General features: G+C 38.8%; 1 protein-coding gene across 2 annotated transcripts in view; it reads right to left on the bottom strand.

Moving 5' to 3' along the window:
* The window catches only part of MAP3K20 (mitogen-activated protein kinase kinase kinase 20), a 181,043-nt gene that overhangs the window by 45,874 nt on the left and 110,173 nt on the right, over window positions 1–24,996 (bottom strand). For both annotated transcript variants that reach the window (XM_055398401.2, XM_055398400.2), the window contains exons 9-11: window positions 23,347–23,421; window positions 17,166–17,272; window positions 9,977–10,112 (exon numbers count right to left, since the gene is read on the bottom strand). In XM_055398401.2, coding sequence (XP_055254376.1) covers window positions 9,977–10,112; window positions 17,166–17,272; window positions 23,347–23,421 — 318 coding nt within the window. The remainder of the gene's footprint in view (window positions 1–9,976; window positions 10,113–17,165; window positions 17,273–23,346; window positions 23,422–24,996) is intronic.

Genomic DNA, 24,996 nt, shown 5'->3' with positions numbered 1-24,996 from the left:
CTACAACCGCCAGGTTTAGCTAAGTTTCTCGGTGAAGGAAGGGACAATGCCATGGGCTTTTTGTATTTGTTTTATTGGATGGGACTGGCACACAGGATTTGGGGCATTGGGCAGTAAATATACTCCCAGACAACCAAAACTATGCCCCAGCATCACCAAACACCATTTGGTGACAGTGCTATCGTGGCTGAGAACCACTGAGAAGGTGTCATCAATTCTACATGATCAGCTTTATGAGTAAAGAAAAAAAAGAAGAGTAGTTACAGTTTTCAGTTGTATGGCTCTGATAATTATTATCACAATCTGGAATTTCAACTCTAACTGTGAATCTTCACATTTCTTCCTTTTTCCAGTTGATTTTTATTGGAGTACAGTTGATTTACAATGTTGTGTTAGTTTCTGCTGTAAAGTGAATCAGTTATACATGTATCCTTTCTTTTTCTAGAGTCTTTCCTTATATATAGGTCATTATAGAGTGTTGAGCAGAGTTCCCTGTGCCATACAGTAGGTTTTTATTAGTTACCTATTTTATATTCTGTTTCTTTAACTCAGATTCTCTTTATAAATGTACACTTTTATAAGTCAAGTATTTGGAAATAATTCTAACACCAATAATTTACCATTTAAAAAACTGATCTGAAAGGTAAATTAAAAGTTGTATAATTAACATCTTCATTCGAAATGAAGATGACTAATGACTAATAAACATTTCTTTTAAAAATTAATAGGGCCAATAATAGAGTCTAAAGTCTTCTAAATCATCTTCATAGATTGAATGAGACCACTCTAAGATTCTGTTTATATGATACATATTGAAGGAACGTTCAAAACCCTAGAAAGGACACTGATTTGGAACAAAAAGTAAAATGGCCAGTGCCATACAGTAATTATCTATAGCTCAGTGTTAGGTTGGAAGATTTTAAGCTTATCACTGAGGTTATCAATTCTGCTATATCTGGAATCTTTGTAGTTTCTTGATGGTAGATTATTGAGCTATGACCATCTCTGGAATATTGGTCAGGAAAATGGCACATTTGAGAGATTAGAGAGATATTACCTGATTGATGGTAAACCTATGGCTGGGTGATTACCATTCTCTTTTGGCCCTATTTGGCTGCTTTTATTAGTGCAAGAAAATCTTACGTATAATCACAATAGATCTAATTGCTATAAATTTTTTAAAATGTAAATTTAAAAAGTCCATCCCATTCATTTCATACATTCTAAATTTGTTGCTGGTTAGTCTCAAATGAGAGGCAAGGTCTACATTCCTACAGAGGTACAGAGATTCCATAATCAGTGAGACCCTTCCTGACCACACTTGCAAGTCCGCAAAACTCTCCTATGAGCCACCTCCTCCTTCTCTGTTGCGCGTCCCAGTGTCCACTTACATGTTTACTATAAGATGCATTTGTTCTGTTTGTTGTCAGTCCCCACTTACTAGCATGTAAGCCGTATGAGGGCAAAGATTTTCATCAAGCCATTCCCTAGAATGGTACGGGGCACAGAGGAGGGCCTCAAGAATATTGGTGGGATGGATGACTTTACCTTGGCATGGGAAGCTGTGCAACAAGAGGCTTTGAACTACCTGCTCTCTGGCTCTCCTTCAGATTACATGGTCACAGAGCCCCAGGGCATGCTGGGAAGGCAAGAGCTGAAAACCATCCCCTCTGCTCCACTCCAAGATCTCCTGCTTGAGTGGCTTGGCTTGAATCAGGGAGGGCTCCTCTATGTCTGTGTGCAGACAGGACGCCTGTTTCTGTTTGCACCTGTCTGTCACCAGCACTGTATTGTGCTGTATGAGTATATGGGTCTAAGTTTGCATAGACACAGGAAGTGTATCAGATTGGCTCTGTGGGGATCCCATCTTCCAGGGAAAACATTTATGGCTTCTCTCTCTGTTTGCCTGGTCAATGGGTGGTAGCAGGGCCTGCAAACACCTCAGACTAGGCAAACCTTGCCACGTGCATGTCTTCAAAGGGCGTCAGAGTGCATCGCTCACACAGCTTACATTCTAAAGATGTTTGCTTTATCTTTCCTGAAAGGTGTTCACTTTAACTTTCATCTTATCCTACTTAACAAACATTACTTGAAATTGGTAGTTTCATTTTCCAGGTTACAGAGACCACTTATTTTTCAGTGTCTTTTCACTGACACAGTTAATAGTAGCTAACATTAACTGACCACTTACCATGGGCGTGGTATTGTGTTAAATGCTTTATGTCTATCATGTCATTTAACCCTCACAACAATCCTTTGAAGTAGGTACTATTATCATTCTCATGTTAGAGATGAGCAAATGGACACACAAGTTAAATAATTTGCCCAAGATTGCACAGCAATTTTTGAATCACAAGCTGATTCCAGATCCTTCTCTTTATTACTATTCTGTATGGAGTGGTCTATATTTCATATCCAGAACATTTTATTAGTAATTCTTCTCCAAAGGAAGCAAGCGTAGCATATTGATCATTTTATGATATGCTCCTACCCTTAATGGGGATTAGAAACATGTCATGCTTCAAATTCCAGGAGGGTTTTTATGATCAAATATACTTAGAAATAGTGTTAATATCTATGATAATATCCTTTCTTAAATCTCCTATAAAAAGAACCACGCAAAGTTCCTTGGTTTGGTAGTCAAATGAATGGCACTACTTTCAAATTTAGACTGAAGAAAAGTCTTTGTTCTTTTGCCTTTCTGTATATATATATATATATATATATATATATATAAAACTATAATTTTTTTTAGTTTTTTTTTAAAGTGTTTCATAGTTTAAACAAGCTTTGACAAATCTGTGATAACATTTTGAAAATATCTCTCTGGCTAGCTAGGTTTTCAGAGCAGCATCAACATTTACTTCTTTTTAACACCAGCATAGCTGAGTCAGGGTTTTGTTTTGTTTTGTTTTAAAGACAAATCTGGAAGGTTATATCTGCTATAAAAGGATCCTTCATTCTGCACTTTTGCCTAAGTAAGGACAGCTTTTTATAATATTTAGTTCCCTCTTTAAAATATCTCTACATGCATTTAGAATCCAAGATTCTCATACCCCTCTGGAAAACAGACACACATATACACCCCTATGGCACCATATTAACACTCACACTGTCTGGAAGTATCCCTTATCCTCTCTTTCTCTTTGTATAAAGTATATACTTTGTATAAAGTGTAAGCTAAGCCTTAGATGACAGTGTGCTGTTAAGAAGCTTCTAGGGCAAGTACTGGTATGAAAGTACCACATCTGATGCTGGTTTCAAATTAGAGTATTTCTCCTGCAAACATACTACTGAGAACATCTCTTGGGTCTCTCAGTATTCGTAGCACTTAGGTATTTCTGTAGAAGTATTTGTTACAACTTCCTTTCATCTCAATTTTTTTACTGTTGGATTTTGCAGTCACTATCAATTATTTCTGACAGTACTGTGTATTTCCATAAGGGAAAAAAATGTAGTATGCTACAAGAAAATCAAGTGTCAGAGAAGAATTAGGAGTTAAGAGTGATTGTCCAAAATGTAATTTTTTTGAAGCATTTGAATAAATCAAATGAAATTATAAAGTATTCATTAAAAAAAAAGCCAGAATGTTGTTAGTTAAAAAAATGCTATATTGCATATAAAATCACAAGTTTCTATAATCAGGCACCACATATGCTGATTCATTGAACAGACCTTTTTGGCTTAATTCCCCACCCCCTTTTCCTGTAAGCAAAGACAAATCAAAAGTAAAATTGTAAAGAAATGACAGTTATCTAAATGTGATTGGCCTAAAAATGCAGTGCTCGGTTTTCTACCTCCTTACTTACTGGTTTTTGTACAGACTGAGATAACAAGTTTCGTTTTCCCGGACATTTTCCATTTTGTTACTTTGCTTTCTGCTTTCATTCACTATTATTATCCATGTCATTATCCTCCTCATCACCGTCATCATCATCATCATCGTCACCTTCAGACAAGTCAAAATCACTGAACCCCAGGGCCATGTTGACCTTCTTCCCCCTTCTCTTAGATGTGGTTTTGGAAGAATTCTGCTTGGCTTGCATGTTTATCTGCATCCCAGAATGCAGCACAGCTCCTGCTTTGTTCATTGAGAAGATATCCCCAAAGCCCATCAGCATCATGGCCTGCAGACTTTGGTTCATGCCATGGCCCTCCCCGTTACTTGTTGCTGTGATCTGACATGACATCTCTGCACTGTTTGACTCCTCTGTCTTAGATTCAAAGTAAGACTCCTCAGACATTCTTGCAGCAAGAGGCAAGAGAAGCTATCACGAGGGAAGAAAGGACAGAAGTAAAAAGAGAAATTAGGACCAATTTATATCAAGGGAACAGATACCACAAAATTAATGGGTGCTGCACGGAAAGTAAATGATTAGTGAAATGAATGTAGGGGATTATTTGAGAATTTATTAATGGCAGGTTTGGCTCCAGCATGTTTATCATGATTTATAAATGACAGAGTAGATCACATCAAAGTTTGCAAAGCACTACAGCAAGCCAAATTTTCAAATAGGAAGGAACTTGTAAATTTTAAACCCTCATTTTGTAAAAACAAAGTAGTTTTTAGAATTTCTCTTAATTTTTCCCAAATTCATACAGAAAAAGTTAACTATTAATAAAGAAATTAAGTAGAGATTAATCTTGAGTAATAAAAAATGAAACAAACAAGAAACCCTGTACCAAAGAAGAAAAGCTTAGAGGAAGCATAAAAACAGTTCAGTAGTCAATGCTGTTCTAGGGAGATTTGGGTCATTAGCTATCTTTTTAGCTAGATTAAGTGTCTGACTATGCACTAAAGAGCAGTCTAGAATTCACTTGTCTCTATTATTTAATACAGGCAAATATATAATACTAGTTATCCAATTTATGAAATAATTCACTTATAAACAAATTTTAGATTATCTCTGACATCTAAGTATAAACAAGTATGTAAATATCTGAAAATTGGGAGGACAGGAAACTAGTATTAATTTACACTGTCACCTTGGTCTCTATCTCTACAAGTTTCCTTCTTTTAGCAGATTTTTTTTTTTAGGAATTCTTCTTATAATGGATACAGACATTTCCAATCGTACATAATTATTTTAAACAGCCAACATATTTCCATAAATGTCGTTCATACACATTTCAGGGGTAGAACTGTTAGGCTCGGAAAGAGCAACTGCCTCTTCTTTTGAGAAAGAAGCAAATTAAGACATATTTTTGATTCTGTGTAAATAAGGGTAAATTTATGATAAAGTACAAATAATTTAACTCTGGGATGATCTTAACATTCTGTAAGTAAAGGTACATTTTAGGGCCAATTTCCTAGTTTTTAAATTAAAGTTGGAATTGAATTTTATTTAAAAACTATCTTAACTTCATTAGGAAAAGATCTCTATAGTTATTAGTTCAATGAGAACTTCACATGATTCAGCTAAAAATCAGCAGCTACATAGAAGAAATTGTTTTAAATCCTTTAAGACCAGAAACAGGCTATTCCTTTCCTTGCAGTCAAATTTCCCAGCGTCTCAAATTTTTTTTCAATTGTTACATGCTCTCAGGATCTCTTTGTTGCTTATCTACTTTATTATTTCATAGGTCCTTCCTCACATTATGTTAAGATCTCAAAAAATGCCTCTCAAATAAGTTTTATTTTTAAAAGAAGTAAACTTTCTATCAAGCTACAAGAATTGTTAAAAATAAACATTGTTCATACTTGTGTATGGAGAATCCATCTTCCCAAATATCTTTAACTAATGTTTTAATTTCAGGAAAGAAAAGACTGTTCTTCCTTGAAATAAATACAATAATATATTTTTTATGATATTACTTAAATATCAAGTTATAAAATGAGGCTACACAGTCTTAGCTACTGAGTCTGCAGCCACTTCCTTTTAAAAAGGTTTATTTTATCCATCTCTCAGAAACCTCATTTAAAGTCAACTAGAAACTGATATGAGGAAAAAAGAAAAAACCTACTTATAAAATACCTGAGCTCAAACCTTCTTTCCTTCAGAAATACCAGCTCTAAGCAAGAGACGTTAAAAGCAAGTACTGTACAGAAAGAAAACTTAAGCCTCATAGGTAAAAAAAAAGGAAGAAAATCTCATTGAGACTGTGCTGCATGCTGTCCATTGTTAGATGGTAGCTCTCAGAGCAGCTCCTTTACAGAAAGTTTTCTGCAGTTAAAACACAAGCATGCAACCTACTGTGCACTCAATTTTTCATGATTTATTACACAGCTGCGTTACTAATAGCAATAATGTGTGCAAGACAGCCCATAATTTCTTAGCAAAACTAATGCCCGAAAACCAAAGAGAGGTTCTAAAGCATACTTTAAGGGGTCCTTTAAAGTTTTTTTTTCCTTACAACGCTACATTTAGAAAGAGTCAAGCCATGCAGTGCTTTATAGCTTAAGATTTCAATGTACTTAAAAGCCCCCACAACTCTCTTCAGAAGATGGCCATATTTTTGCTTCTCATCAGTTCTGGGAGAAGCAATATTCCCTTGCAGATCCTCAGCGTAATGCTTTCTGAGTCTGCCAGTTCAACCATAACAAGAAGCTTTTCTTAATTTCCTTCTTGAAAGCCAAGATAAAATTCACCGAATTTACAAAATGTGGTACTGTTTTAATACCACAAGACAGTCTTATGCATGACAAGTAAGTTTACTTGTTACTCAGTTCCTTACTTTGGGATTCCTTGGATAACCAAAGTCATTTTTTAAAAAAGTTAAATATGATAATAAACATTTAATTTCACTGTAGTTTCCTTTTTTGGATATCAGGTTCTTTCTCCACATAAATCGGAAAAAGAGGCAAACTATTTTATTCTTTCAGTTCAGTTTAGTCGCTCAGTCGTGTCCGACTCTCCGCGACCCCATGAATCACAGCACGCCAGGCCTCCCTGTCCATCACCAACTCCCGGAGTTCACTCAAACTCATGTCCACAGAGTCCGTGATGCCATCCAGCCATCTCATTCTCCGTCGTCCCCTTCTCCTCCCGCCCCCAACCTTTCCCAGCATCAGAGTCTTTTCCAGTGAGTCAACTCGTCGCATGAGGTGGCCAAAGTATTGCAGTTTCAGCTTTAGCATCAGTCCCTCCAATGAACATCCAGGATTGATCTCCTCCAGAATGGACTGGTTGGATCTCCTTGCAGTATAAGGGACTCTCAAGAGTCTTCTCCAACACCACAGTTCAAAAGCATCGATTCTTCGGCAGTCAGCCTTCTTCACAGTCCAACTCTCACATCCATACATGACCACGGGAAAAACCATTGCCTTGACTAGACGGACCTTGGCTGGCAAAGTAATGTCTCTGCTTTTTAATATACTATCAAGGTTGGTCATAACTTTCCTTCCAAGGAGCAAGCGTCTTTTAATTTCATGGCTGCAATCAGCATCTGCAGTGATTTTGGAGCCCAAAAAAATAAAGCCTGACACTGTTTCCACTGTTTTTCCATCTATTTCCCATGAAGTGATGGGACCAGATGCCATGATCTTTGTTTTCTGAATGTTGAGCTTCAAGCCAACCTTTTCACTCTCCTCTTTCACTTTCATCAAGAGGCTTTTGAGTTCCTCTTCACTTTCTGCCATAAGGGTAGTGTCATCTGCATATCTGAGGTTATTGATATTTCTCCCGGCAATCTTGATTCCAGCTTGTGCTTCTTCCAGCCCAGCGTTCCTCATGATGTACTCTGCATATAAGTTAAATAAGCAAGGTGACAATATACAACCTTGACGTACACCTTTTCCTATTTGGAACCAGTCTGTTGTTCCATGTCCAGTTCTAACAGTTGGTTCCTGACCTGCATACAGGTTTCTCAAGAGGCAGGTCAGGTGGTCTGGGATTCCCATCTCTTTCAGAATGTTCCACAGTTTCTTGTGATCCACACAGTCAAAGGCTTTGGCATAGTCAATAAAGCAGAAATAGATGTTTTTCTGAAACTCTCTTGCTTTCTCCATGATCCAGCGGATGTTGGCAATTTGATCTCTGGTGCCTCTGCCTTTTCTAAAACCTGCTTGAACATCTGGGAGTTCACGGTTTATATACTGCTGAAGCCTGGCTTGGAGAATTTTGAGCATGACTTTACTAGCGTGTGAGATGAGTGCAATTGTGCGGTAGTTTGAGCATTCTTTGGCATTGCCTTTCTTTGGGATTGGAATGAAGACTGACCTCTTCCAGTCCTGTGGCCACTGCTGAGTTTTCCAAATCTGCTGGCATATTGAGTGCAGCACTTTCACAGCATCATCTTTCAAGACTTGAAATAGCTCAACTGGAATTCCATCACCTCCACTAGCTTTGTTCGTAGTGATGCTTTCTAAGGCCCACTTGACTTCACATTCCAAGATGTCTGGCTCTAGGTCAGTGATCACGTTATCGTGACTATCTTGGTCGTGAAGATCTTTTTTGTACTTTAGACATTGTTAAATACTTTGCAGTTGGGCACTGGCTGCTTAAAGGAGATTAAGACTTTTAAAAATAGGAAAGTTTTTTGAAGATCACAAATTGAAGGACATTTAAGTATTTGGGGGGTATAATCACCAAAGTAACTATCAAACAAGGAGATCCAACCAGTCCATCCTAAAGGAGATCAATCCTGGGTGTTCATTGGAAGGACTCCTTTGGCCACCTCATGCGAAGACTTGACTCACTGGAAAAGACTCTGATGCTGGGAAGGACTGGGGGCAGGAGGAGAAGGGGACGACAGAGAATGAGATGGCTGGATGGCATCACCAACTTGATGCATATGAGTTTGAGTGAACTCCGGGAGTTGGTGATGGACAGGGAGGCCTGGCGTGCTGTGATTCATGGGGTCGCAAAGAGTTGGATATGATTGAGTGACTGAGCTGAACTGAACTATCAAACATGAATTTAAAATATATAACAAGTGTACTTTTAATCATTATTTCTTGCGATCTTAAGGTGGACATATATCGCCCATTTAAAACCCTGGAAAAGCCAATGATAAATTTATACTTAATTCTTTAAATAATAAATTATTTAAAATAGGGAAGAATGTTCTCCTTGTTTTCCAGAGTAACTTTTCTTATGTTTATGAGCTATTTGTACCTCTTCTTTTGTCAATTATGTACCTATAGTCTTTCCCCATGCTTTTGTTGGTGTCCTAGTTTTTTTTTTTTTAAGTTATTTCTGTGAGCTCTCTATATTTGTCTTAAACATTTAATTTTACGAATTTGTAGTTTGTTTTTATTTGAATGTCATATTTTTGCAACACAGAATTTTTAGTTTTTAGTAGTGAAAAAAAATAAAACAGGAAAGAATGGTGAAATTTGACTAGACTTTAATATATCATGTCAACATATAAGCTCAAGTTAAGTGTATAAATAACAAAGTTCTTAAGAAGAATTTTTATCTTAATCCAAATTCAAGATTTGGAAAAAACCAAGATAATTCTTGGCAGAGTAAATACTTGAAGCTTGTCCTGAGAGAACTATTTTCCCACTTTTTTGCTGCCCATGATCATGACCCTACATTGAGTAAGGAATATTAATACTCGTCATTTATAGATCATTAAGTTAGCTTTTTGAAGGAAAACTGGTTAAGTTCTGACACATCAATGACTTTCTCAGACAGCTAACTGCCTTGGTGTAGTGTTTATGAATTACTGATAGTCTCCCTCTAAAGGGTTAATCTGCCTCAAGGCACAGGCTCTGGGAACCTGATGGTGCAAAATACACTGCAGATGGTGCAAAAATACAGACTTTTATTTTTGTAATTCTGACATACGAACACCCTGACAGAGTAACGGTTCTCAGGGAAAGAGCCAGAAACAAGATAAGCTTTTCTTCTAAATTTCTGGAATTTTGTTAATTGAAAAGAGATAAGAAGCACTGCTCAAGTGTAAATGCAGGTCCTTTGATTACAGGCGAGAGGCAGCAAGTGAGGCGGCGGCAGGGGAGGTGGTGCCATGCTGCCATGCTCAGCCGGACTCTGAGTGGGGGCCAGCGAGCCCTGCGGGGAGCACTCACCGGGGTGTTGGACTGCTCTGTCAGCTTTTGCTCCCACATCTTCAGTCGTCTTTCTCGTTCTTTGAGCTCCTGCTCTTTAAAGCTGAGGTCACGTTCTAGTTTCTTCAGTCTCTCAAGAGTTGCTTCAATTTCACACCTGCAGGAGGACGTAACTGGTTTAAATCTCCATTTTGCTCAAGAGGTGTTCTGTGCTGAGGGGTCCATCACAAAGCTTAATCAAAGGAAAAGGCTAAAACCTGTGCTTTGAAACCAAACAGTAAACAGCGAGGAGAGCAAACCAGTCAGTCCTAAAGGAAATCAACCCTGAATATTCATGGGAAGGACTGGTGCTAAAGCTGAAACTCCAATACTTGGGCCGCCTGATGTAAAAAGCAGACTCACTGGAAAAGACCCTGATGCTGGGAAAGACTGAGGGCAAGAGGAGAAGGGGACGACAGAGAAAGAGACGGTTGGATGGCGTGACTGATTAAATGGACATGAATTTGAGCAAACTCTGGGGGATAGTGAAGGACTGGGAAGCCTGAAGTGCTGCAGTTCATGGGGTCACAAAGAGTAGAACACGACTTAGGGACTAAACAACAACAACAAACTAGCAAAGCATAGGACACCTTTCATATCCTTCACAATCAACATCTAAACTAGCCTGGAAACATACTTTCTCAAAGCAGTGAAGACCACTGTCTGGGGCCTGAGCCATGGAACTGGTGTCCTGGTGTAGCCCTCTAATAAATGCTCATGGCCATCTGGCTCATGGCCATCTGGCTCTACTGTATATCGGTTCATCTTATATTCATTACAGCCCCAAGAAACAGGTATTAATCTTGCAGAGAGAGAGGTGGGAAAAGGACACTCTGGTTAGATGATTACCGTCACCCCACTAGTAAATCCACCTTAGCCTATTCACTGGCTGAGTGACTCCAGCAATCTATGGATTAACCTGACTCAGTTTCATCAGCTGTATGGGGTGGTGGTTACCTTTTATCGGGACTCTGCAACCTGCCTGATCCTAATAATTGTCTGGGCAAAACATACCACACAACATAGATTCCTAAGACCCTTCCTCAGAGCTCATGATTGAGTAGGGCTGGGGAGGGCCTAGGAATTTCCATTATTTGATATGAGTTTGTTTTCACAATCAGGCAAGTGTTAGAAATCCTGGATCAGATGAGCTCTAAGGTTCATTTTAACTCTAATAATTTTAAAAGCCAGGTAGTTCCCTCCCAGACACTATGGGCTGACCCGCCTCACCACCTGGAACAATATGTCCTTGACAGAAATTAAGGCTGGGAAGATGGCTCAGTGTAAGTTTTTTTCTCCTTCAGGGCTACTGTCGTGCTTAGGTCTAAACTTATGCTCCGGGAGTTGGAAGTTCCTTCCCGTGTGAGAAAAGCAAGAGTAATGAGACACTGAGAGCAGGGAGGGACAGGGAGGGAGAGGGAAGCGGGAGAGGACGCAGAATGAGGGAGAGCCCGGGAAGCGGGGAGCTGCTGCGCCAAAAGCTGCTTCCAGGTGCCCTGAGACACACCTGCACATCAGGCTGCGGGTTCGGTGTGCGGTCTTGACTAGAGAAGTTTGAAGCCCCCAGATCTAAGTTAATAGATGTATGCAGCCCAAGTCTGCCTCTTTATGTCCAGGGAAAATCAGAATAGATGAGAAGTAAATACATGAAAACTAAAAGGTGTGGCTATCAATTGACCAAATCCAACTCAGGGAACAGCTGCTGAGGTGGTCTGGACTTGGTCACGCATTTCACTTCCCAGGCTGTCTGTAAAAGCATCTGTTGTCAACCCTCTGTCCCTTTTAGCGGTGCCATTTGAAAGTTATAAAACCACGGAAGTCGCACTAGAGTCCCTAAAGAAAGGCAGCAAATCGACAGTCTTTCAGAATTATGACTGTATCATAAAATCCAAATTTTATTTTGTATTTCAGACATATTATGCCCATTCATAAATGTTTTTATTTTTCAAATGGAGGACTGAGGGGAAAAAAAAAAAACCTCAGTGTAGAAGATCTTAGGTTAAACTTAAGCAACGAAAAAGGAAAGAAAGAATGAGCCATCTTCAGTGAACGAGAGGGTGAGAAAGGAGGCGCAGAGCTGGGCACACGGGGCTCTGGGAGATGGCAGGGGCCTGGCTGCCGCCCAGCCCGGTCCCAACTCTCCTGCCAGGTGGGCTGAGCTCACCCATGTCCTTTCTGATCAGGGTAAAATGGCCAGCACATTTGATTTCACTCGTAAGTTAAGCCTAGGAGTCATCTCAAGTTGCAGCTCTGGGAGCCCACTCTGATTTTGAGCCCTTCTGGAAAACAGATCAACAGTTAAGTAAGCTAGGTAAGCTGAGAGCTGCTGCAGAAAAACACCAAATAAGTAGGCTTCCTCAGTCTGTGTCTTCAGGGTCAGCTCCATACACGGCTTTCCCAGAAGCCCTAGGATCCCGACAGCAGCGATCTCATGCCGTAAGAGATGTAACCCCGATCTGGAGGGCAACACAAAACAGCTGCTCCTCTGGCTATCCCCTCTGTTTTCTCTTGATGCATTGCTTTGCATCAAATGCATTGGTTGATGCACTTATGTAACCTTCCTGTTCTGAAAATAAAGCTTATATGTTTTAAGTTGATGGAAATTATGGTTTTTCTCTTAAACGGAATCCAACTAAGGTTGACTTCAACCAGTATCAGTTTTCCCTCTGTCAGAAACAGGCAATGAACTATAATTATCTTCTTTTAATAGAAACTTACTTTGAAATCAAAGATCAATTCATAAAAGCCAGATCTTAGCTGGGGCATGTGGGATCTAGTTCCCTTACCAGGGATGGAACCCAGGCCCCCTGCATTGGGAGCTCGGAGTCTTAGCAATTGGACCACCAAGGAAATCCCTGCATTTTGTTTCTAAGAAGGTGTGCGAGAGTGAGTATTTTGATCACTGAGGAAGAGTGCAACCAGCAGAGATTTTCCCAAGAGGCAGGGGCCAGAACACTCTACCGCAGCGCCACGGAGCTCATCCAGTGCAGGTGACCACAGGCCTGCAGTCACATGGGGCAATGAGAACTGCAAACGTGACCCAGAGGACCACACCTTCTGTTCTTAATGCCGGTGGCCTCTACTGCTCATCACCGGAGGAGAAACAAGATGAACATGCGATGATCAGGAAAGGTTCACTAGACTCTAGATTTCTTTCCTACCATTTATGAGGTTAAAGGAAAGGGCATAGTGGACGTGGTTTTTAATAACCTAGTCTTTAAAAGAATTTTCAGAATAATCATTCAATTTTCTAAGACTATATGTTTCATCTGGTTTAGGCGTAGAGGAAGTTCCATCAGCAAACAAGCATTTGCCAGAAACACCAGAGCACGACAAGAGTCCAACTTCACTGAGACTCGTAACTTCCAAAGCATACTTTGGACCCTAGACGCATGGTTTCAGGCACCACATACAAGTCAGAGGAAGGAGAGGAGCAGTCTGTTGAAATGTCCAGATGACCTGAAAAAACGTTTTCTTCTTTTCAACCCTTGGCACACTGAGTGGGGTCGTTGTTTTCCCTCAGTCATCACCTAAACCCATCATGCCCTGTGATGCTTCTCGTCCTTAAATGGGAATCAGTCGAGTCGAGTGAACACTGAACGCTAATGAGCAGGTGGCCTGACCGTGGCCGCAAGTGCAGGGCAGCACCACGCAGCGTGTACCATGGCAGGTCCTTGGGGTCAGGCCCCTGGTTTTCAGCACTGGTTCTGTCTCACATGTGATCTCAGGCGGGTTGTCCCACCTGTCCCTGTCTTGGTTCTTGCACCTGTGATGTAAGTTAGGGTTGCTGTGTGGATTTAAAAAGATAATCCAAATAAAGCACAAGCATCGGGTTAAGAGTGTAATAACAATAGCTGTGTTCATTATTGTTACTCATTAGTATTATTCCCCACGGTTTTAATCAACTGCCAAATTCAATGAAAACAGCTCTGCTGCCTCTTAAAGTGTAGTTTAGTGTTTCTGGTAAAGATATATATCCTTTCTCCAGCTCTCAGGATTAACTAGCTCCTGAAAGAGAGTCAATGAGGAAGCCCTCTGGGCATCTGTTTGCCTTTTATTAAATTACATCAATGTATTACCAATTTTATTTCTCTCATCTTTTTAGCTTGAAACATTAAAAAATATTTGTTATTCAACTAATCCAGGGTTATTGTAGAGAAAAAGATCATATTGAACTTTTTCTACGTTTTTCTAGGTGCACATATATGTACATGTAAATATGTTTTTTATTTTAGAACAAATGAAATCATTCTGAACATACTGGACTGTAGCATTGATTTTAAAATCATTTATCAGATCTGCATATAAGACTCAACACTGTTTTGTGTATGGAGCTATCATAATTTTTTAAGTCATAAAAACCACACATACAAAAAACCAAGTCAATCTTGTTTCACTTGAAGCTCACTTCCAGTTTTACAGTTCTAAAGGCTGTGATAAACAAATGTCCATACATTCTCACACAACATTCTCATTTATTTTCTTAGGGATGAAATGGCAGTGGGAGAGCTGTCTGATCTACACAGTCAAACTCCTCGAGAAAGGTATTTCTCCCCCAGCAAAGTGTGAGGAAGTTTACAACACCAGATATTTTCCTGATATGAATTTTTGCCAATCTGATGAATAAATTGTGTTCCCTTTTATTTGGCTGCTATATGAGGTTGAATACTTTTCACATGTTTATTGACCCTTTGACTTCTTTTTTTGTGAAATGCCATTTCAGGTCCTTTAGTATGATATTTTAATTAAAATGTTATTTTAAAGACAGAAGTGGTAGTTTTCCCAGTGTAATCTGGGGACTTATGAGAGCTTTTCAAACGTTAGGCTGGTTTTCAGAATAACATTAAGGCATGATTTACCTTTCTACTCTCATTCTTGCAAGGGTACTGACTTTTCCACATGCTTCCTGACATGGGACAGCACCACAAGCTGAATGCAGAAGCAGGATTAATTATTGTTTTTCAAATGAATCAATAAGTACCTATTTAAACTTTTTTCTCAGTTCTGATTTTGAATGTGGTAAATACTGACAGATGTAACTCATTTAAACAAAAGCCCTTTGGAGTCCTCACTGATTTTTGTCAGAGTGTAATGGAGTCCTGAGACTAGAAACTTTTAGAACAACTGATATATCAACTAGGAAAAAAAGCTATAACAGTATGGCATTTGTCTAGGAAATTTATTGATTGTGGGTATTGCTTTTGGTCTTATGGAGGTTTTACATTTTAATACAGAAAACTTACCAACTTCTCCCCTATTTTCTGGTTGTGTTGACATACTTTAAAGGCTCCCTAGCTCATGGATATTAATAGTAGTATTAAAATCCTACTAATCCTTTGGCTAACAGATCAAATAGCAGTTCCTCAGGGAATCCCTTTATTAAACCCTCAGACTAGATTAGATTTCACGGTTTTATAGTCTCAGACATCCAGCTCTGTCCTGTCATAATACTTATCAAAATAGTAATGAAAAAGTTATTTGTATATTTGCATTTAGTAGTCTAATATTAAACTCCAAGTGCACTGTTACTGTTCTGTTCATCACCAGAGCCCACACCTAAAGAACATCTTTTTCCAGGAAAGGTTTAATGAATATCTAAATGAATGAATATAAGAAGCACATCTTTCTAAGCAAACAAATCAACTTACGTGTTTCTATCCTCTTGTGTAATATGGCGATGTCTTTTAATATTATTACTACTATGGTGTTTCCTTCTCCAAGTGTTTGTTGAGCAACCGCAGTGTTCAAGACATGTTCTACATACTGCAGTTACAGTGATGAACAGATGATCTGACCCTCTTACATGTTAGCCAGCAAGACACGCCATTATTAAACAATAGACTGCAGAACTCCTTATTAATTTCAGTAGAGGGTATGAAGGAGAAGCTCTCAGGGAGCGTAAAGTGGAACCTCAGTGGGTCTGGGGTCAGGACACACTTGCTTGAAGGAGAGCTGTTTTCAGCCACTATCTGAAGCAATATTTGGGTTTGGGCATCAGGGCTGGTATGCTGCTGAAATGGGATGAATTTTATACAGAAGAAACTGCATTTGAAAGGATTCTGTATGAGGGAGAAACAGACACGTGTTGAAGGACCAAAGCCAAAAATTACGGTGTAGAATGATACTCAAGATAAAGCAAGAGCACAGAGGGTGTCGTGAATCTTGTTTTATGGCCTTTGTCCTCGAGTTATGGGAGCTCCTTATACGGATTTAAGGGAAGTGATCTGATTAGATGTGTGCTGATCTCTTACTGTAGGAAACAAACATTACTAACATGTTTTGTTAATTTTTTGAGCCCAGAAAAAAGTCCCTCATACTTAGACACTAGCAAACAGTATTACTTTTGTATTACTAAGTAAAAATTCATTTTAACTCACCGGTCCTAGAGATTCCCCAAGAATACAAAATAAAGAAGGTTATTGTAAAACACCAAACACAAAGCCCAAACAAATGTGCAATCTCAGGACTAAACAACTCCGTTGTTTAAGTGCCTGTAGTATTCATTTGCTACCGGCAGGTGGCGTGAGGCGTCACGTTACTACCCATAGTGGAGCAGGGGTGAGTTACTTAAATCTCTGCTGAGTCAGGGAGAAATAATGTCAGAGCCCAAACATGCTATTTATATTCGTACATCATGTGACCTGGCTCAAATGTCTCATCTCTGGCTTAGTTCTTCCCCTCACACAATACAATTTTCTCATTACTAAGTTTGTTTACATTTGACAAAATGTAATAGGATTTATAACATTGAAAGTTTTATTTTTAAAAATGTTTTTACAGTCTCCCTATCTCTCCCATCAAAAGAAAAAGTACTCTATTTCCAAGCAGATAGTATTTTTATTTCTCACTGGACAGAGGCCAAAGTTTCCTAACAGGGAGTGTATACAGAAGGAATGTCTGGTAACTGTCTTTTGTCTCAGAAGATACTGTTTCAATATTCTTCCTAAATACTTAGATATATGATAAAGCAATAATACACTTAGAGGAACACTGTTTGCTTACATATGAGATGGAGAGCTTATTCAATCTCCAAAATTTTTTAATAGAAAAAAGCCCCAATTTCTAAGAAATCGGGACAGTCATCAAGTTCCCAGGTTCTCCTCCTGTCCGAAGCTAGTCACCCACAATCCCCTGAAGCCAGATGATGTAAGCTGGGGTGTGAGGCGCCTACCTCCATTCTGCTTTGTTGTGCAGGAATGAATTACACTGGTCAGAGAGCTTCGAATCAAGTGACATGGACTCCAGGATTGAAATGATTTGCTTGAAAGAAGGCCGTTTCTGAAGAAGAAAAAAATTATCACTTGTTGAGGCTTAGGAAAGTAGATCTTTAAGAGAAAATCCACAAGCAGAGTAATAAGGTCAAATCACCATAACAAAATAAGATATGATATAATATCCTGATTTTGTTCTTTCACAACATAGGAAGCATACTTATTTTCAATCAATTATTCATAATAGGCTCAGATGTCATTTTTCTACTGTGTTGTCTAAGGTTGGAATGATTACAGTATTTTTCCAGGTAAGGAAAGTACTAATTAGTTCTCTTTGGGGTATGATTAAAGACACCTGAAAGGAAACAGTTAAGTCTTTTTAAAAAATCTGTCTATGTGATAAAGCAAGCACAGTAAAAGTTAACAGTAGGGTCTGGGTGATAGGGGTCTTCCTAGGCGGCGCTAGTGGTAAAGAACATGTCTGCCAATGTAGAAGACACAGAGACATGGGTTTGATCCCTGGGGCAGGAAGATCCCCTGGAGGAGGACATGGCAGCCCACTCCAGTATTCTTGCCTGGAGAATATCATGGACAGAGGAGCCAGGTGGTCTGCAGTCCATAGGAATGCAAAGAGTCGGACATGAATGAAACGACTTAGCATGCATGCATGCACACTGGGTGATAGGTATACCAGTGCTCACTGCAAAATTCTTTCAACTTTTCCATATGCTTGAAAATTTTTATAATAAACTGTTGGAGGAAAATTACTTATCAATCTAGCAGAACTTATACAATTTCCTACACCAGCTGCTCAGAGAAAAAATTCCCCAATTTTAAAGCCATCATAACTTCACTGTTCTCAATGTTTATTCCACAATATAACTAGGTTTGGTGCTGGGAAACTCTCAGGTACTGTTTACCAGAAATTGAAAAAGCAGGGGTTAGGTGTATTTCTTTAGCTAGCAAAAACTACCCTAGTCTATCTCTTTAGACTCTAGCCAAGGTGGAGACAAAAGGTTAAAACAAAAACGGAGAAAGATAATAAAAGGGTGATGCACATTCTCTCTTCATCACGCCTCATAATTATACCATTTCTGAACAAATTACAGTTGCAGCAATTAAAACATGCATTTTAATTTAGGAGCACAAAAACAAGAAGAAAGAAGGTTGAGGTGGCTTGCTCTCAGGACTTGAGTGTTTCCTACATTAAGAAAGGTAATTTTTTCTTAGGAATATAAAACTGGAATATTTATTCTGAGTTCTGCCATTATTGTCCTCTTTCAAGGGTGTGTGTATGTGTGTGTTTAAAAAAAGGGCGTAGGTAGTTAAATGTCACTGATGGTACATTAAGCCTGGTAATAAGCAAAAAGTGCTTAAGTTGGAAATTTGAGAAAATTATATTTGTCTTCTTTAAATGTGTTCCCATTTTAATTTCTCCATCCATGTGTCAGGTAGCAACAGGAAAAATGTTTTGTTTGTACAGGAGCTAATTATATAATACATATAGGATTTTCATTTTTCATGGAAAAGAAGCAGGAGGAGCTGACAAATTTTCAAAGAATAATATTTTTCCCTCCACTTAATAATTCTTGAGATAAGGTAAAACTTTTTTTGTAATTGGATGGCAAGTATCCCTGGAAAAATCTTTATTTCATATTTAGAATATGCTCCCAGATGGAAATTATCAAAGTGAACATTCAGAACATAGCAGCAATGTAGAATCATATGTTAATATTTCATGAGTATTTTGATCACAGAATACAACATGTGGTCTAGGATCTTCCTCCAAAGGGGCTTAGCTTCCTTTTATGTATTATGTAGGCTCTGCCTACTTAAAAAGGCACAACCAGAACCATTTATTAAGCATCTGTATACATTATTTGTTATCTTCATATTATAGATAAGGAAGATCAGTCTCAGAAAAATATGAATTGCCCAGTATCACACAGGTAGCAAGCTACAGAATCAGGGTCTATTCTCTTAAATCCTTCAAAATATTTTATCACATGAGAGTAAGGTATTACTTCCTATCAAACTTGGAGCTTTAACTATTGCTTTGTCCTTTTTTAGAAATGTCATTTTAGAACTTGAACTAATACACACCTTTACTTCCTTCTTTTCTTAAAAAAAAAAAAAAAAAAAAGTTTTTTTTTTTGAGCACCTGATCAAAGCCATTGGAATGACCCAACATCCCAACATTTATCTAATAGCAGTTTTTTCTCTTGTACACATTTCTACCTCCTTGTTGCAAAAGAACCTATTTCTATAGGTGAGCTGAACATTTTAATCTATGTATTAATACTATGGAATCTAAGAACTGAAAATAAAAATAGTTAAAATATAACCAACTACTGCTGTATCTATGTGCACAGGACTGGCACCAACTTCTGTTTGAATTGCTATATACTTCTAGCCAGAGAAGAGCTCCCCTGGTGGCTCAGATGGTAGAGTTTGCCTGCAGTCCTGGAGACCTGAGTTCAATCCCTGGGTTGGGAAGATCTCCTGGAAAAGGAAATGGCAACCCACTCCAGTATTCTTGCCTGGAGAATCCCATGGATGGAAGAGCCTGGCAAGCCCTAGTCCATGGGGTCGCAAAGAGTCAGACACGATTGAACGACTAATCCTTCCTTCCTTGTAGCCAGAAAACTAAAATATGCTTCTCAGGAAATAAACCTTGGTCTGGCCACGTTAGTCAACAACAAATTGTACATCTACTTGCTAAGTTTACAGAAGATGCTATAGGGAAACAAAGAAAAAAACTAACTCTATTCCCTCATGGAGCCTGTAATCCATTTAGGTAGAAAAGATATTTTTAAAAAATGCAACAGCACAAAATGAGGCAGTAGCCCAGATTGTGGTTCAGGAAAAGGAATACTTAGTATGGGCAGGGGAAAGAGAATAACTGGGGAAGGCTTGATGATGAAGTAGTCAGGAGGGGAAGGAAAAGAAGGAAAAGAAGGAAAAGAACATGCTTCGGAAATAAAGAAGGTGTGTAAGGTATGTCTAGAGGAGAGAGCAATGACTTAGAAATGTGAGCTGGAGGCATAATCACATCGAATATAGAGACCATATATTAGTTGTATTAGAATAAAATGCCATGAATTTAGGAAACAAAAAAAAACTGATCTAAACTTTCTTCATACTTCACAGTGCTAGAAGACAAGACCCCTCTGATATTAAAGAAGCTTCAGCTTACTACCTGTTAAAAAGACATGCCAGCTTCATGGCATCAACTCTGGACCTAATGTCCTTATTGTGTGGATGTTTACACGATTATTTAATTAATATACCATAAACGTATATTCTTAGAATTTTAATTAATATAGTACAGAGTTACAGATTAAGAAATTAAAAACCTGCTTTGCATACTGAAATATAATTACAATTACAGTGATCTATTTGCCTTCATCTAATTCAGCACTAGTAATTTTGGGTGAAATTTCTATTTAAGTATCAGAGAGAAAGGGCTTCCCTGATAGCTCAGTTGCTACAGAATCCACCTGCAATGCAGGAGACCCCAGTTTTATTCCTGGGTCAGGAAGATCCCCTGGGTCAGGAAGATCCCCTGGAGAAGAGATAAGCTATCCATTCCAGTGTTCTTGGGCTTTCCTGGTGGCTCAGCTGGTAAAGAATCCATCTGCAATGCAGGAGACCTGTGTTTGATCCCTGGGTTGGGAAGATTGCCTGGAGAAGGAAAAGTACCCACTCCACTTTTCTGGCCTGGAGAATTCCATGGACTGTATAGTACAGTCCATGCAGTTGCAAAGAGTCAGATAGAACTGGGCAACTTCCACTTTCACATCAGAGACAAAAATACTACCAAAATGACCAAATATGCCACAATGGATATATAAGTGGTAGCATATGAAAAGATTGCATTTTAATCGTATAAAATAAATATTCTACAGAAAGCTTGCATATAGCCACTTATAATTTCCACCAGATTAGTTGCAAAGTGCAGGCATTTCTCGTCATGCTTAAAAAGCCCCATATTCTGCAAAATGACACACTAAAGTAGGTCCCACAGAGGGGCAAGACAGACCATTCAAAACCTATCAACTTTGTCAAAAAAATTCATAAAACAATAGTAATCGTAAACAAAAGTACTAAACAGTTTAAAAATTGTTAAATTCTTAAAAAAAAAAAAGATACTAAGTAAATACAGGCAATCCTGGGTGTTCATTGGAAGGACTGATGCTAAAACTGAAACTCCAATACTTTGGCCACCTCATGCGACGAGTTGACTCACTGGAAAAGACTCTGATGCTGGGAGTGATTGGGGGCGGGAGGAGATGGGGACGACAGAGAATGAGATGGCTGGATGGCATCACCAGCTCGATGGACATGAGTTTGAGTGAACTCCGGGAGTTGGTGAAGAACAGGGAGGCCTGGCGTGCTGTGATTCATGGGGTCGCAGAGAGTCGGACACGACTGAGCAACTGAACTGAACTGAACTGAACTGAAAAAGGGTGAAGGTCGTTTGATGAACAGGCGTGAAAGCCGACTGAGCCTGCTGGTTTATCAGGGCAAAGGTGAAATGCACAAGGCTGGGGAGAAGGGGTGTCTTGGTTCTGTGTCCATTGCTGCGCTACTGGCCACACTGATGTGCTTGGAGGTCAGTTGTTCTCATTTGTGGAATGGAACAGTGTGCTTTACTTATGATTCACCCTGAATTGTGTGATACTAACACGATTCCCATACTCACCAAGTGTTTCTGAGTTACTTCACCTAGACAAACCACAGCTTTCCGTATCCATGGATTCAACCAACCAGAGTCCAAGGTGGGTGCTGAATGCGAGGAAGTGAAACCCCAGTTGGGGTGAAGGGAAGGGTCGTGACTGAATCACCCCATTATATATAAGGGACTTGAGCATCCATGGATTCTACTGGGGTCCTGAAACCTCCCCTGAGGAGATGAAGGGAATGACTGTGTACATTATTACCATTCATTCTTCTTGATGGTCATAGAGGGACTGGGTTTAAATTAAGGAAGAAATTCCATTCTCAAGTCTTTTTTTTTTTCTTTCTAGATTTATCTTTAAAAGGTCAGTTTGTGATATACTTATTTCCATGAAAGACTGCAGAAATTTGAACTTTAAAATTTTAGTTCTTTTCTTGAGTCCATCTCTCTTATTCTAATATTTCATCTGTGAGGATCTTTTTTCTTTTTAAACTTTTTATTACAGCAGATTCCAAATACACACCAAAGTAGAGAGATATACTTATCACTCCAAAAATCATCATGGCCCATCCTATTTAATCTATACCGTCATTCATTTCCCTTCACTGTATTTTGAAGCAAATCCAACTCGCCTATCATTTTATCTATAAACACTTCCGTATGTATGTGACAGTCTTTTAAACCAATCTTTGCAGGGAAGGGAAATGGGCCATTTGTGCTTGAATGTGATAACCACATGAAAGCCTCAATTTTGGAATTTCTCCAACTCTATTGTGATAGCTTAAAAAACATCACTGAAACTCCACAGGGAGTGCGTATCGAGCTTCTCTGGAAGTGCTGCTTTTGCCTGGTCTTTGGTTAGAAAGGCAATGTGGTGGTCAGGCTCTGTAGCGCAATGGAGAGCGCATTGGACTTCTAGTGTAGAGAGGCAATGTGCTGTGGAGGGTTAAGTGCAGGGACTCACGTCAGTCAGCTTGGGTTCAGCTCAGCTCCACCACTTAGAAGCTGTGTGGCCTTGACCTCACTGCTTAACCATGCCTTGGTTCTTCATGTATAAAATGAGGATAATAACAATACCCAGTTCATAGAGATATTCTAAGAAATAAAGGAGTTGATATACTTAAAGTGTTCAGAACAATGCCTGGCTTATAATAAGCACAGTGTGCTAGTATTTATATAACGTGAAGGTGCAAGACTTATTACTGAAGATTAAAAACAAGGAACAAAATTCTTTTTTACTGACTCAAGAATGCTGGAGTGCTGTAAGAAAGAGCCAGTAATGAGACTGTAGGTTTTGTGCCAAGCAAATGTCAGCAGAAAACTCTCACAGTCAATCTGGGGCTCAAAGGAGCAGCAACCCAATTTTGCTCTGTAATGAATTTGATTAACCCACGTTTTAAAAACTCAAAGCCAGACAAACAAGTGAGATTTCAGAACAACAACAACAAATATATATATACCTTGGCATCAGCTTCCCAACACTGATGTAACAGTTCAGCAAAACTCCTGGGGCAACTGCTTGGAATGGTTAATCTCTATAAGAGAGAAAGAAAAAATAAGCCAAAACAAAACAAAATACAGGCATTTTCTCATTAAAGGAAGGAAATACTAATTGGAAGATATGAAAGAATTAATTTAGTAGCATAAACAAGACATGAAATTTAAAACATCCTTTGATTAATATGTGACTGGAGAAAATTTATGTTTAGATTCATAGCATCTAATCTCTAATGACATTTTACCTTTTCCTCCAAAGAGGAATCATAGTGGATGAAGAAATCAGGTTCAGAACAACAAATGCAACAAAATATAGAATCTGGTCAAAAGAAACTATGGCAGGAGAGGGGCAAGTTGGAACTTACATAAACCTAAACCATGAACATATCACTGTATTTTTATTTTTATAGGTAACTATGAAAATTGCAAATAGGCCAGTTAACTAGGAAACCAGTTCAGCTCTGGCAATAGGTGTACAACTTCTGAAAACATCGTGAGTACACAGATAATTTTATAGAAGTATTTTCGCAGTGGCAAATGAGACATTCTGAATGGATGACTCATCATGGCTTAGTTTTGGTCAAACCCATAAAATATCAGGATGTGATAGAACAAAGAATATAATGTGAAGACTAGTCTTCTTCTAACATTCTAGAGCAGTGGTTCTCATAGAACATGTAATTCTCCCAGAGGCAGTTTACAAATCTACAGAGACATTTTTGTTTTAAAGCCTGGAGGGTTGTACCTAAAGCAGGTCAAGAATGCTGACCATCTTTCAATACATCATAAAGGCTGATTAAAAATTCTCCGGCATTCTACCAAACTTCAAATGCCCCATGTGCATTCATGTAAGACAACAATACAATGAGCTTTATACTTTTCTGAGCTTAGACTCTAACTTTGATTTATGAGTATTTTTTGAATATTTAAAAATACTCTGAACTTTCTATGAATGCAACTACTAAATGAAATAAATCAAGGGTAGATTGAGTTTTGCATTATTCATAACCTTACCATAATACTGGGAAAATCTTGCCTACAATATAGTGTTGCTCATGGTATTGGAATCATTAATACTCACAATAACCCATCTTTATTCCGCATTTGTAGCTGTTGAATTCTATTTATTTATAGGTGTAAGGATCTAAAACCGTTCCATTATCGCCTCTACTGTCATCATGCCTGAGCATTTATACACTGTAAAGCTGAAACTCCAATACTTTGGGCACCTCATGCGACGAGTTGACTCACTGGAAAAGAGCTGGGAGGGTTTGGGGGTGGGAGGGGACGGGGACGACAGAGAATGAGATGGCTGGATGGCATCACCGACTCGATGGACATGAGTTTGGGTGAACTCCAGGAGTTGGTGATGGACAGGGAGGCCTGGTGTGCTGCGATTCATGGGGTCGCAGAGAGTCGGACACGACTGAGTGACTGAACTGAACTGAATACATATTTATTTCTTCCTTATATTACATTTAAAGCATTATGTTGACTTAAAATACAATGTGTGTAGTAGGCTGTATTACCACTGAATTTCCTTTCAGGGATAAAGACGGAGCATTACATAGTTGTTATAAACAGAGTATTGAATATGAAGGGGACTTCTCAGA

Source organism: Moschus berezovskii, chromosome 2, assembly GCF_049115385.1.
Source record: "Moschus berezovskii isolate FMDL1 chromosome 2, NW_MosBer_1.0, whole genome shotgun sequence".
Taxonomy (NCBI): Eukaryota; Metazoa; Chordata; class Mammalia; order Artiodactyla; family Moschidae; genus Moschus; species Moschus berezovskii.
This window is presented reverse-complemented; position numbering and strand designations above follow the sequence as displayed.